At 41.5% G+C, this 14,844-nt stretch overlaps 1 protein-coding gene across 7 annotated transcripts in view; it reads right to left on the minus strand.

Annotated features, from left to right (window-relative positions):
* Positions 1-13,894, minus strand: part of VPS13A (vacuolar protein sorting 13 homolog A) — a 170,303-nt gene extending 156,409 nt beyond the window's left edge. For 4 of the 7 annotated variants that reach the window (XR_006741281.1, XR_006741282.1, XM_036433732.2 and 1 more), the window contains exon 1: positions 13,626-13,893. Coding sequence is in view for 4 of the 7 variants with exons in the window: in XM_036433732.2 (XP_036289625.1) it covers positions 13,626-13,725 (100 nt within the window). In the remaining 3 variants the exon portion in view is untranslated. Of the gene's footprint in view, positions 1-4,010; positions 4,038-13,625 lie in introns of those variants that run through there. The other 3 variants (XM_036433730.2, XM_045580099.1, XM_036433737.2) reach the window with 3 other exon arrangements.
* Between the last annotated feature and the right edge of the window lie 950 nt (positions 13,895-14,844).

Genomic DNA, 14,844 nt, shown 5'->3' on the forward strand with positions numbered 1-14,844 from the left:
CAGCCATGCCCATCAGCCAATCAGAGCAAATATGCAAATTTACCCACCAAAGATGGCAGCTAATTTGCATACACTGAGGTATGTCTTCTATTTTTCTTCCAGAATTATTGTCTTTTCCAAAGAATCCTTCCTTCGCATGATATGAGCAATACAGAACAGCTTCAGTTTTGCCGTTTTTTGCCTCCAGCCATTATTTCAGGCCTAATGTGCTCAAGGACCTACTTGTTCATCTTTCTGGTGGTTCAGAGTATCCATAGAACTCTCCCCCAACACTGTATTTCAAAGAAGTCATCTTTTCCCCTATCAGCCTTCTTCATTGTCCAGCTTTCTCATCCACACATAGTAATTTAGAATATGAGGGTGTGTATGATCTTAACCTTGGTCTCTAATGATACATCTGTGATCTTTCCTAATTCTTTCATCGCTGCCCTTCTGAATCTTGGCCTTCTCTTGATTTCTTGGGTGTTATCTCCACTTGAATTGATGACTAAACCAAAGTAAACAAAAGCTTCAATAATTTCAATATCTGCACAGTCTATGTTAAAGTTATGTATTTCTTCTGTAATCATGATTTTTGTCTTGAAGTTCAAATGCAGTCCTGCTTTGGCATTTTCTCCTTTCAATTTCATAAGTCATTTCAAACCATTGCTGCTTTCAGCCAGTAAGATGCTCACCTGCATATCTTAAGTTATTGATATTTCTTCCACCAATTTTCACTCCTTCTTACACTGAGTCTAGCCCAGTTTTTCATATATTTTCTTGTACAGATTTATAAAATAGGGAGATAAAATGTACCCTGGTCTGCAAATATAGGAAACCATTGTCTCCTCATATTGTCCTGACAGTGGCTTCCTGTCCACAACCAGAGGTTATGCATCAGAACAAGCAAATCCTGAAATCATGCCCATTTCTTTCAGAGAAACCACAGCTTTTCATGATCCACACAAAGGCTTTACTGTAGTCTATAAAACAGATTAACCTTCATCTGGCAGCACTTGTTCTACATATGGTGGAAGCCTTTGCTGCATCACCATTATTTGTGTGGGGAAATTAGGCAATGGTTCTATAGTTACTGTATTCTTAGGCATCTCCTTCCTTAAAAATTGAGATTTATGTTGACCATTTCCAGTCTGTAGGGCATTACTTTATTTTCCATATTTACGGACATATTCTTGTTAGGACCTTGACAGATTGAGTCTCTGTAGCTTGAAATAATTATATTGGTATTCCATCTAACTGGTAATTTAGTTCTTCCCAATACTTTCAGAGAAGTTTTCACTTCACTTTCTAGAATTGCAGGTTTTTTCTCATAAGAATCTTCTTCAAAACTATGTCCTACTTTTATCTGTACATATTTTTCAATATACTGTTTCCACCTTCCCTTTAATTTCTCCTGGTCAAAATCTGTGCTGTAGCCATCTTGGTTGGGTTATTTGCATACTTGCTCTGATTGGCTGGTGGGCATGGCTGTGAAGCAAAGTGATGGTTAATTTGCATATTACTCTTTTATTAGGTAGGCTCTTCTGGTCACTTGTTTTTCCTTTTTTATTGTTCTCTTCTATCTTCTTACATTGACTATTGAAACAGTTCCCTTTACCTCTCCATGACAGTGGTTAAAAAAACTATATTCGGGGTTCTCACTCTGCTTTTGCCACCTTTTCACTTTTGTCTCTTGTCTGTCTTTAACAATTTTTAGTGTTTTTTCTTTCATGCATCTTGATTTTTCCTTACAGTATATCTCATCTTCCCTAATAATATTTTTAGTTTTAGTCCACACTTCTTCTGGTAGTCAGTCAATCAAGTTTAACCTTTTTTTTTGTTTTGTTTTGTTTTTAATGTGGATTTCAAATCCATCATGAATGTTATTTACATTATATTTTGAAAGTATAATTTCATGCTCTTCTTCAGCTTTATTCTAATATTTGATATTAACAGTTGGTGGTCAGAGCCTCAATCTGCTTCTGTTCTTGTTTTAGTTCTTGTTCTCCATCTCCTGCTTCTAATTACATAGTCTTTTTTATTTCTGTATTAACCATCTGGTGATGTCCATATATAGTCTTCTGTTCAGCTGTTTGAACCATGTGTTTGTAATGGACAAGTTGCTGGGTTCACAGAAATCCACAAGCCAATTTCCTGCTTCATTTCTGACCCCTCATTTCCTACTTTTGCATTCCAATCATCTATAATTATCAGCACGTTTTGTTTTGAAGTGTGATCAAAATTTTCTTGGATATTGGCATGAGCTTCTAATTTCATCCTCAGCATGTAATTAGAAGCACACAGTTGCATAAGCCTTATGTTAAAAGGTTTCCCTATAAGTCTCATCAATATTACTTGGTCAGACTTTACAGTATAGCCCCTAAATACCTGTCCTCTAGCTCTCCTCAGTAGTGAAGCCACTCCATTTCTTCTGAGTTTGTCATGTTCAGAGTAGAACACTTCGTAGTTGTCTGACTGGAAATTCTGCATTCCAGTCCATTTTAGCTCACTAACATCAAGCACTGCAATGTTTAGATGTGTCATTTATTCCTTTATAATTTTCATTTTATCTTGGTTCATACTTATTACATTCCATGTTCTAAATGAATGTGTTGTACAGCACTGTACTTTCCTTTTGCCTTTGTGCACATCAGCCACTAGACGTCCTTCTGGCTTTGGTCTAGCTATTCATACTTGTCCTCTGCTCTTCCCAAATAACCATTTGAGTACTCTCTGACCTGGAACTCTCCACCTTTCAGCACTATCTCATTATTTCATTTTAGACTCTCATCATAGGGTTTTCAAGGTAAAATAAAGTGGAAAAAATAAGAAAATGCAGCAGTGGTTTACCATTGTCTTCTGCTGTGCAGTGTAGGAGTCAAAACCACATGTGTCTGGGTCAATGGTGTTGTAATTACCAGACAGATTCATACAAAATGTAGGTGCTCCTATGGGTAGCAGACATAGCTATACTAATATTAAACAAAATGGGCTGCAAGTCAAAGCCACTATGACAGGCAAAGAAGGATAGTCCATGATGACAAAAGGGTCAATTCACTAAAAAGATATAATAATTGTAAACAAATGTATATATCAGAGTTCAAAACTGTATGATGCAAACATTGACCGAAATGAAAAGAGAAATAGATAGCTCTACAATAATTCTCGGAGGCTTCAATATACTGATACTTTAAAAATGGATGGAAAAAAACAGACAAAATATTAACAAGGAAATAGATGAATTTAAATATATATATAAAACATTCTACTCGACAACAGCAGAATACACAATTTTCTCAAGTGCACATGGAACTTTCTATAGGATAGGTCACATATTAGACAAAAAATCTGAATAAATATTAAAAGATTAAAATCATATACAGTATCTTTTCTTATTACAATGGAATGATTTTAGAAATTAATAGAAGGAAAACTAAAATTTCCAAAAAATTAACACCTTTTTAAAAATATGTTTTTAATAATTTCAGAGAAGAAGGGAGAGGGGAAGAAAGAAATAGAAATGTCAATGATGAGAGAGAATCATTGGCTGCCTTCTGCACACCCCAAACTGAGGATCAAGCCTGCAACCAGGGCATGTGCCCTGACCAGGAATTGAAATGTGACCTCTTGGTTCATAGGTTGATGCCCAATCACTAAACTATGCCAGCAGGACAACACCCTTTTTTTGTTGTTGTTAATCTTCATCTGAGAATATTTTTCCATTGATTTTTAGAGAAAATGGGAGAGAGAGGGAAAGACAGAGAGAAACATCGATGTGAGAGAAACACATCTATTGGTTGCCTTCTGCATGAGCCTCAACCAGGGCCCAGGCCGAGGAGGAACCTACAACTGAGGTACGTGCCCTTGACTGGAATCAAACACAGGATCCTTAGGTCCACAAGCCTATGCTCTATCCACTGAGCCAAATCACCCAAGGTCAAGCAACACACTTTTAAACAAGCAATAAGTCAAAAAAGAAATCACAAGAAAAATGTAAAAGCAAGAAAAATTAAAATGAAAACACAACATACCAAAATTTGTAGGATACAGCAAAAGCTGCCCTGGGACAGAAATTTATAGCTATGTTTATGTTAAAAAATACATAACCCAAATCAACAACCAAATTTGCACCTTAAAGAAAAAAGTATTAACCCAAAGCTACCAGAGACCAAAATAATAAGGAATATAAAAAAGATAAGCAAAATAAAGACAAATAAAATAGAAAAACTGATTAAATCAAAAGTGGGTCTTCAAATAAATCAACAAAATTGACAAATCTTTAATTAGGCTAAGAAGAAAGGAAAGAAGATTCAAATAACTAAGATTTTAAAAAATGGGACAATACTACCAATTTTACAGGTATAAAAAAGATTATAAGAGAGTAGTATTAAGTATTGTTATGTCAATAAATTGAATAACCTAGATGAAATGGATACAACCCTGGAAACACAACTTTAACATAATATACCTTTCAAATATCAATAGAGAGCTATAATTAATGAGTTTTTTTTTAACCAGTAATCAAATAATCAAGAACCTCACAACAAAAAGCCCAAGAACAGGTGGATTCATTATGAATTCTACAGAACATCCTATATAATAAAAGCCTAATATGCAAATTGTTCAACCAGGAGTTCGACCGCTCGCTCTGATGTGCGCTGACCACCAAAGGGTATTGCGGAACATGGTGGGTGTGGGTGACACAGCGCTGGCAGTGGAGGCGCTGCTGGCCTTGACCAGAGTGAGGCCAGGGTGAGATGATGAAGCAGGTGAGCAGTCGGTGCCAGGCCAAGGCAGGTGCAAGTGAGAGCCCAACTGCCCTGTTGACCAATTGCCCTGCAGATGGCGATCAGTGGTGGCGGTGAGGGGAAGAGGGGAGCAGGACCACTATCCAGTTCCCTGGCAATGAGGGAGCCGGGCAGGGGTGAGGAGGATCCAACCCCATGATCACCCCACAGGTGGGATAGTGGAGCAGGTGAGCGAATAGTACCAGGCCACAGTGGGGTGCCAGGCAGGGCCGCAGTGCTTCGAGGCTTGGGCACGAGCTGGGGCTGTGAGCTTGGAGGCACCAGTGAGGCCCAATCCCCATAGGCCAAGCTGAAGGATCCCATCAGTGCACGAATTCATGCACTGGGCCTCTAGTGTAAAAGTAAACACCAATCTTCTGCAAACTCTTCTAAAAAAAACTGAAGTGAAAGAAATACTTCCCAACCCATATAACATATCCAAAAATTAACTCAAAACCAATAAAAGATTTAAATGTCAGGCCTTCAAATTATAAAACTCTTAGAAGAAAGCATAGGTAAAATGTTCCATGACACTGGATTTGGCAATAATTTCTTGGATATGACACCAAAAGCACAAGAAATAATAACAAAAATAGAGAGAATTTGGATTTCAACTTTTGTACATCATAGGAAACTATCAATAGCACAAAGATAACACATGAAACAGGAGAAATATTTACAAATGGCCAATAAACACAGGAAAAGATGTTCAACATCACTAATCATTAGGGAAATGTGAATCAAAATGACAATGAGATATCACCTCACTCATTAGGATGGCTTCTATCAACAAAACAGAAACATTTCTGAACATGTGAAATTAGAATCCTTGTGCACTGTTGGTAGGAATATAGTAAAATGGCGCAGCCTCTATGGAAAGTAGTATGCAGTTTCTCAAAAATAAAAATAAAATTACCATATGAACCAGAAATTCCACTGGTAGGTATTTACCCAAAATATTTGAAAACAGGGACTTAAAGGGATATTTGTATACTTAAGTCTACAACAGCATTATTCACAATAGCCAAAAGATGGAAGCAACCCATGTAATCCATTGACAGATGGATTGAAAAACAAAGTCTGGTATATACATACAATGGAATATTATTCAGTCTTAAAAATAACTGAAACTCTGACTTAGGCAACAACATAAATGACCCTTGAAGATTTTAAGTGAAATAACCCAGACACAAAAGGACAAATATTGTATGGTAACACTTATATGAAGTACCTATCCCAGACAAACACAAAAAGACAGAAAATATCATGGGAGTTATAGAGGTGAAGGAAAATATGTAGTTATTGCTTAACTAGAGGCCTAATGCAGGAAATTCATGCATGGGAAGAGTCCCTAGGCCTGGCCAGCGATCAGGGCCGATCTGCGGGGCCACCGGTGGGGCGATTGGGGGAGGTCCCTGCTGGCATCCATCTTGGCCAGCCTAAAGCTGCCTTTGCTGGCCCCACCCCTGGCCCTCTCCCCAACTGCCACTGGTGGTTGCCTCCCTCTACAGGGTGACTGGCGAGAGATTGGGGAGCCCCCACTGGCACTTGCCTTGGCTAGCCTGGGGCCTGCAGGCTTGTGGCAGGTCCTGTGTTGAGTGTCTGCCCCTTGGCAGTCAGTGAATGTCAAAGTGACCGGTCGTTCCACCATTAGGTCAATTTGCATATTAGGCTTTTAGTATATAGGATGGAAATAATATTTCAGTGTTGTGAAATGAAGGGTTCTAAAGATAAACGGTAGTGATGGTTATAGAATAATGTGAATATACTCAATGCCAGTGAACTATACTAGTAGACTTTAAAATGTTTAATTAAGATGACAAATTTTATGTTGTATCTTAGCACATTTTTTGAAAGGGAGAGAGGGTAAAAAGAAATACTTTCTAGGCACAAAACTACTGGAATTTTTGCTAGTATATCTCCCTTACAAGAAGTGTTAAAAATTTTCAGATTAAAAAAAAAATGATATAGGTCAGAAACCCACACAATATAAAGCCTACTGATATTTACAAAAATACAAAGACATTGAATAGACAAAGGATATTCTTTTAAGTAAAAGATACTAGAACAATTGGATATTTGCATCCACATGCAAACAAAGGAATCTCAACCTTCAATCTACAATATACCATACCTTATACAAAATAGATCTGAAATCTAAATGTAAAATATAAAATTATAAACTTCTAAAAGAAAATGTAGGAGAAAATCTTTGTGACTTCAGGTTAGGCAAAGATCTCCTAGTCTTTGCAAAGTAGCCATGGTTTCCTGATTCAACAGTGCTTAGATAAAACCCAGGGCTTGACCATCCCAGCCAGCTGTCCAGATCCAGCCTCTGCCACCTCCTCTCAGTGCCCTTGGACATTCCAAGGTCCCACCACCACTCCAGCACTGCACAGCCACATCTCCTTAGTTGCTGGAAGCTAATTTCAGCAGGTCATAAATGCAAGAAGTTCATCAAAAGGTTGGTGGACCTTGAGCCTTCAGCAATGGCTGGAAAATATGTATTATTGCCTGTTGGAAATGGCTAAGGGCCTTTCCCCAAACCTGAAAAGTATGCATAAATGATTGGTTGCTGCCAGACAGCTGAGGGCATTTCAATCTACATGTTATAGCCTCCTGCTGGCCTAACACCTGAACAGCCATAGGCAGTTCCTCCAATCCAGGGGTCCTCAAACTTTTTAAAGTGGGGGCCAGATCACGGTCCCTCAGAGAGCTGGAGGGCCGGACTATATGAACTACTAATTCCTACTGTAACGCCTCGGCTGCGCTCACTGCCCAAAAAACCTGGCGGGCCGGATCAGACTCCTCTGCGGGGCGCATGTGGCCCGCGGGCCGTAGTTTGAAGATGCCTGCTCCAATCTGACAATGAATTCTGTATAAATAAATCTTGCCTTTGATATATTTATCTACCTTGATTTAGGACAATTTGTGTTAATAAAATGCAGGAGGTCCAGAGAGATAGGAGAACTTGGTTCCTACAGCCAAGCTCCTATGGCTCCCCAAAATGCTTCCAAATTTATGTTTCGACTCTGGACTCTCTAATAATTTACACACAGCCCTTCTCCAGATTCCTAAACCCCTCTAGATGTTGGACAAGACCCTCAGCATTACTTAGTGGCCAACCATGACAATGACCAAGTCCACCTCCCAGGTGAGCCAGTACTACTGTTTCCCCGAAAATAAGACAGTGTCTTATATTAATTTTTGCTCCCAAAGATGTGCTAGGTCTTATTTTCAGGGGATGTCTTATTTTTTCCATGAAGAAGAATATGGTACACATTTATTGTTAAATGAAAATAAAGGAAATTTATTACCTGTATGCGGTACGGTAGTTGTCAACACAAACCAGACAAACTGTGAATCCTACAGTATCAACAATTTACTCATTTATTCAATGACAATCATGTCATCATCTTCTGGAACATCATCATAACAATCCAATTCCTGAATTTCCTGGTGAATTTGTGATTCCATTTCTTTCAGAATCAGTGGACCAAATCTCTCATGTTTAGCCTAGGGGGGCCTTATTTTCGGGGGATGCCTTATATTTCACTCAGAAGGAAATCTGTAAGTAGGTCTTATTTTCAGAGGATGTCTTATTTCCAGGGAAACACAGTACTACCAGAATTTGAAGGCCACCATCAACCACAGGATCAACCTGGAGCTCTACGCTTCCTATGTCTACCTGTCCATGTCTGCTACTTTAACCAGGATAATGAGGCTTTGAAGGATTTTGCCAAATATTTTCTTCACCCATCTCATAAGAGGGCACATGCAGAGAAATTGATGAAGCTGCAGAACCAACAAGGTAGTTGAATCTTCCTTCAAGATTCCAGATCATGCAAGATTCCTGGGAGAATGGGCTGAATTGCAATAGAATGTGCATTACACTTGGAAAGAAAGTGAATCAGTCACTACTGTACTTGCACAAACTGGCCACTGACAAAAATGACCCTCATTTGTGTGACTTCATTGAGACTCACTACAAAATGAGCAGGTAAAATCCATCAAAGAATTGGGTGTCCATATAACCAACTTGCACAGGGAGGTCTCTAAAACTGACGTGGCAGAATCTCTCTTTGACAAGCACACCTTGGGAAAGTGATGAGAGCTAAGCCTTAGGCTGACTTCCCATAACCAAGGAGGTGACTTTCCCTGGTCATCAAAGCAATATGTGCATGTTGGAGTTGCCTTTACCTTTTCTATAACTGGTATCACACCATCCACTCATGTCTTTCATTTATACCATTCCTTCAAATAAAGTAATTTGGTATCCTTCCCACCCACCCTACCCCCGCCCCCCCAAAAAAAACACTTTGAAAAAGAGTTTGGCAGTTCCTTAAAAAGTAATATGACTACAATTCCACTTCTAAGTATATACCCAAGAGAATTTAAAACATATGCCCTCAAAATACTTATATATAAACTAGAGGCCTGGTGCACGAAATTCATGGCGGGGGGGGGGGGGGGGTGTCCCTTAGCCCAGCCTGCACCCTCTCACAATCTGGGACCCCACGGGGAATATCCAACTGCCCCTGTGGGATCGGGCCTAAACTGGCAGTCAGACATCCCTCTCTCAATCTGGTACCACTGGCTTCTATCTGCTCACTTGCCTGCCTGCCTGATGGCCCCTAACTGCCTGCTTGCCTGCCTGATCACCCCTAACTGCTCACCTGCCTGCCTAATTACCCCTAACCATTTGCCTGCCTGCCTGATCACCCCTAACCACTAATCTGCCTGCCTGCCTGCACGCCCTTAACCACCTTGGTCTGCCTACCTGATCATCCCTAATAAAGGCCAAAAAGTAGGAATAACTTAAATGTGCATCAACTGAATAAACAAATGTGATGTATTCATAAAATGGAATATTCTTACATTATAAACAGTAATGAATACTGATACATGCTACAACACGGATGAACCTCAAAAATATGTTAAGTGAAAAAAACCAAACAGAAATGAAAGGCCTTGTATATTGTATGATCCCATTTAAATGAAATATTCAGAACTGGCAAATCCATTGAAACAAAGTAGATTAGTGGTTGTCAGAGGTGGAGTGAAGGAAGATTAAGAATTTATAGTGACTATTAATGGGTATGAAGTTTATCTTTTGGGTATTGAAAATGTTCTAGAATTTTTTTTAATGTATCTGTCCAATTTTCCCAACACCATTCATTGAAGAGACTGTATTGACTCCACTGTATGCTCTTGCTTCTTTTGTCAAATATTAATTGAACATATTGGCTTGCATATATTTCTGGGCTCTCTGTTCTGTTCCATTGGTCTGTGTCTGTTTTGTGCCAGTACCAGGCAGTTTTGAGAATAGTGGCTTTGTAATATAGATTGATTTCTGATATTGTGATCCCTCCAACTTCGTTCTTTCTCAGTATTGCTACAGCTATTCGGGGTGTTTTTGTATTCCATATGAATTTTTGGAGAGTTTGTTCTAGATCTGTGAAATATGTCACTGGTATTTTAATGTGGATTGCATTGAATCTATAGATTGCTTTGGGTAGTATGAATATTTTCATGATGTTGATTCTACCAATTCATGAACATGATATATTCTTCCATTTGTTTATATCTTCCTTTATTTCTTTTTTCAATGTCCTATACTTTCCCAAGTACAGGTCTTTTACCTCCTTAAACTTATTCCTAGGTATTTTTTTGTTGCATTGGTAAATAGAATTTGTTTTGTTTTTAGTTTCTCTTTCTGTGAGTTCATTATTGGTGTATAAAAAAGCCAAGGATTTCTGGATGTTAATTTTGTATCCTGCTGTATTGCTGAATTAATTTATTAAGTATGGTAGTTTTTTTTATGGAGTCTTTGTTGTTTTCTATGTACAATATCATGTCATCTGTGAATAGTAAGAGTTTTATTCTTCCTTTCCAATTTGGATGCTTTTATTTCTTCTTCCTGTCTAATTGCAATGGCTAGTACTTCCAGTACTATGTATGTCAAACAAGAATGGTGAAAGTGGGCATCCCTGTCTTGTTCCTGTTCTTAAGGGAAATGGTTTTAGTTTTTGCCCATTGAGTATGATGTTAGATGTAGGTTTGTTATGTAGGCTTATATTATGTTGAGGTATGATCCCTCTATCCCCACTTTGCTGAGAGTTTTTATCAGGAATGGGTGTTGGATATTGTCTAATGCTTTTTCTGCATCAATTGATATGATTGTGATTTCTATCAGTTTTTTTTATGTGATGATGTCATGTTTATTTATTTAAGAATATTGTACCAGCCTTGCATCCCTAGAATAAATCCCACTTGGTCATGGTGTATGATCTTTCTAATGATCTAGACAACAACTTACAAAATACACAAAAATAAACTCTAAATGGATAAAGGACTTAAATGTAAGATGGGAAACCATAAAAACCTTAGAAGAATACATAGGCAGCAAAATATCAGACATATGCCGAAACCGGTTTGGCTCAGCGGTAGAGCGTTGGCCTGCGGACTGAAAGGTCCCAGGTTCGATTCCGGTCAAGGGCATGTACGTTGGTTGCGGGCACATCCCCAGTAAGGGGTGTGCAAGAGGCAGCTGGTCGATGTTTCTCTCTCATCGACGTTTCTAGCTCTCTATCCCTCTCCCTTCCTCTCTGTAAAAAGTCAATAAAATATATTTAAAAAAAAGGAATTGAAACTTTAAAAAAAAAAAGTTCTACTTCAATTACTAAGGAAATAAAAATTAAAACTGTAACACTTTATCAGATGTACCTATTAGAATGGGGAAAAAAAGATTTTTTAAATAACACTAAGTGCTAGAAAGGATACAGAGCAATTAAGCACTTGTACAATGCTGGGGAGACTGCAAAATGGAAAGCTACTCTGAAAAGAAGTTTCATTGCTTCACATAAATTAAATATACATTTACCATAAGACCTTGAAATCCCACTTTTGGAATTTACCCAATGAAATAAAAATGTATGATCACAGGAAAACCAATACATGAATATTTATGGCAGCTCTTCATAATTACCAAAAATTGAAATGTCCTTCAACCCATGAAGAAATAAACATTTATAGTACAATCATACAATGAAAGTACTACTAAAGAGCATAAGAATGAAATGCTGATGCATGCAACCCATGGGTGATTCTCAAATTCATTTTACATAAGAAGTGAAAGGAGTGAAACCAAAAGATGCCAGACCCTAAAAGCCACATCATATAATTCCATTTACATGGCACTCTAGAAAAAAAAAAAAACAAAGAAAAAAAAAAAACAGAACTGTAGGAATAGAGACAGAACAGTGGTTCCCAGAGGAGGGATGGGGGCTGGGTGCAATGGATTGCAAAAGGGCAGCAGAGGGAATTTGGGAGTGTTGATGGAACTCTTCCCTATCATAACAGCTGGTGTATACACGTCTTTGCATTTGTCAAGACACAAAGTACTGAACATCACAAGAGTGAATTGTAATGTATGTAAATTTTAAATAATCAAATCCCAGGTCAAATCACACTCCACACAAACCTACACCTTGTACTGTATGTAGAATCAAACTTCCACCATAAAGCAAAGTACACCACAAAATGTTCTTACGGCTTCCTTCTGAGGTAGGTGGAGACACGTTTTATTGTTTTAACTTTGCAAATGAGCAGCACAGATGAAACAATATGCAAGTTTCTGTTGCTAGCGAGTGATGCTGACCTAGCACTATGTCCCTATCCCTAGTTCTTGTGGTCTATTATGGTAGGAGGCACCAAGATTAGTAAGTAACAAGAGGTCTTCTTTATGATTACACTATGTCATAAAGGGGGAAAGGGGAACTCTAGATTAAAAAGTATTTTAGAAGAAGTCTGAAATTGTGTGCATATCCAAGAATCGTTAACTTATTAAATACACACACACAAACACACACACAGAAAAAATAATAACCCTAACCTTGGTCTGGGAGACTCATTCCATAAAGAAAAGGAATCTGATGTCTAAAGGCATGCTACAAAAACGAAAGCACTAGAAACGAGGCTTTCAATAAGGTAGAGCACCAGAGTCAAACGATGCGAAGTCAAGCTTCATCTTTCCTATCAAAGCAACCACGTTTCAGCGCAGGTTCATCCACGTCTTTCGCAGAGCTGAGAGGTTGCCACAGCTGCACCTCGTGTCTTTAAGAAAGCCAGTAATTCTCTCCGAACCCACAACCCCGAAGCCTCACAAACCTACTAAATAAGGCATTCCTGGGTCAGAGGGTGAATGGAAAACACACAACCACCCCCATGTGAGTTCATTGCGCACAGGAGTTTCGCTTTTTCTTATCAGCCGAATCCAGCCCAGCAAACCCGGGCGGGCGGGCGGGCGGCGTGGCCCGAGCACACACCCGGGTCTGGCAACACCCAGGGGCTGGGGACAGGCAGGAAGAGGGCGTCCTGGGTCGCAGCGTGTGGCCTTCACGTGCGGCACCCGCGGCCCCCCCCCGTCACCGCCCGGGGGGTGGGGGTGGGAGGGATGACCGGTTCGAGACCCCGCACAGGTGCCCGGCCGCCTCCCCTCACCCAGCGCCGCCGCTGCCGGGCCACGAGCGGCGGAATCGGAACTTGCAGACCCACAGAGCCCCAACGACGGGACCCTCAAAAAAAGGGCCTTTACCACCCAGCACCCACGACCCCTTCCCCGCCTGCCAAAAAATAAATAAATAAACAACTCGTGGGGGCCAAGGCCTGGACCTGTCGCCCGGCTGCACGTAATGTGACCCCGGAGGAGGGCGGTGGCAGGTGGCGATGCCGGGCAAGCTCGGGGCCCGAGTTACCCAAAAAGGTAGGGGCTCCCCCAACCCCCAACCCCGCTCGCGCAGTGAGAGGCCAGGGAGGGAGGCAGGACGGAGGGAGGGACGGCGATCACCGTCTCGTTACCTCCCCAGATGCCCAGCGAGAGCTGGGACGTGTCCAGGTTCACCACGTAGTCCCCCAAGAACCGGTTCAGCACGTCCACGACCACCGACTCGAACACCATCTTCCTCCGCCGCGATGGGCGCGGGGGCCGCCCCCGGCGCGCCGGCTTCTGAAGGCGAGGGTCGTCCCGCAGCCCTTCCTCGAGGGGCCGCTCGGTTCACCGGCTCCCGGGCAGCTCCGACCCGAGCGAGAGTAGCCCGTGCGGGACCCGCAGCCCCGCCTCCAGGCGGGCAGGGGCGGAGGCGGCCGCTGGGCGACGCGTGCGCAGCTCGGGGGGAGGGCGGGGGCGGGGCGGGGGGCGGGGCGGGAGGGGGAGCCAGCGCGGCTGCGCAGCCGCCGGTCCTCCGAGCGCCGCTTCCGCCTCCGCCCCCATCGCCTGGCAACGGGGCGGAGTCTTCCCGGCCCCGCCCCCCCGCCTGGAAACTATTGATAGTATTGAGGAGGGCGGGGGCGGGGCGGTTCGCCCTGCAGGGAAAGGCCCACCCCCTCTATCTAGGAGACGAAACCCCTTCCCCCACCCCAAGCACTTGGACCTGAAGGTCCTGCACTTAAAAAGTAAGGCGGGATGGATCCCAGCACGTTCGCTGGTAGGTGTCTTGATGGTTTTTCTGGGGAGCACCCCTGCCATTGTTAGAGATTCCCAGGCAGGGGCTCCTGGTTTTGCTGGCTTCGTGTCCCACCGGCCTAAACATCTGCATGCCTGCAATTGCCTTCCTCCGACCTCCGACCTGCAGCTCACTTAACTTACCCGACTGCAAATCGTGCATCAACTCGGGGTTGCAAGTATGCACCCCTTTCCCTGCATCTGAGATGGCACTCTTAAAAAAAAAAAAAATACACAGCCGCCTTTCAGCTGCCTTCAGACTCAGAGCTAAAGAAATCAGCCAAGAATTAGAGCTAGCTGAAGTTTGTGAGCAAGGTCCCAACCTTGATGGGAGAATTGATCTAGAGAGAAAAGCAGGGAGGAGCCTTGTGTTTATGGAACATTTCTGCATCTTGATGGTGGTAATGTTTACATAAAATTGCATAACACTACACACACACACACACACACACACACACACACACACACAAATTAATGAGTGCATATAAAATTGGTGAAATCTGAATAAGCTCCATGGCTGATACCCATGTCTTTATTTCCTGGTTTTGATACTGCACTATAGTTATGCAAGGTGTT

Source organism: Pipistrellus kuhlii, unplaced genomic scaffold (genome assembly GCF_014108245.1).
Source record: "Pipistrellus kuhlii isolate mPipKuh1 unplaced genomic scaffold, mPipKuh1.p scaffold_m20_p_12, whole genome shotgun sequence".
Lineage (NCBI taxonomy): Eukaryota > Metazoa > Chordata > Mammalia > Chiroptera > Vespertilionidae > Pipistrellus > Pipistrellus kuhlii.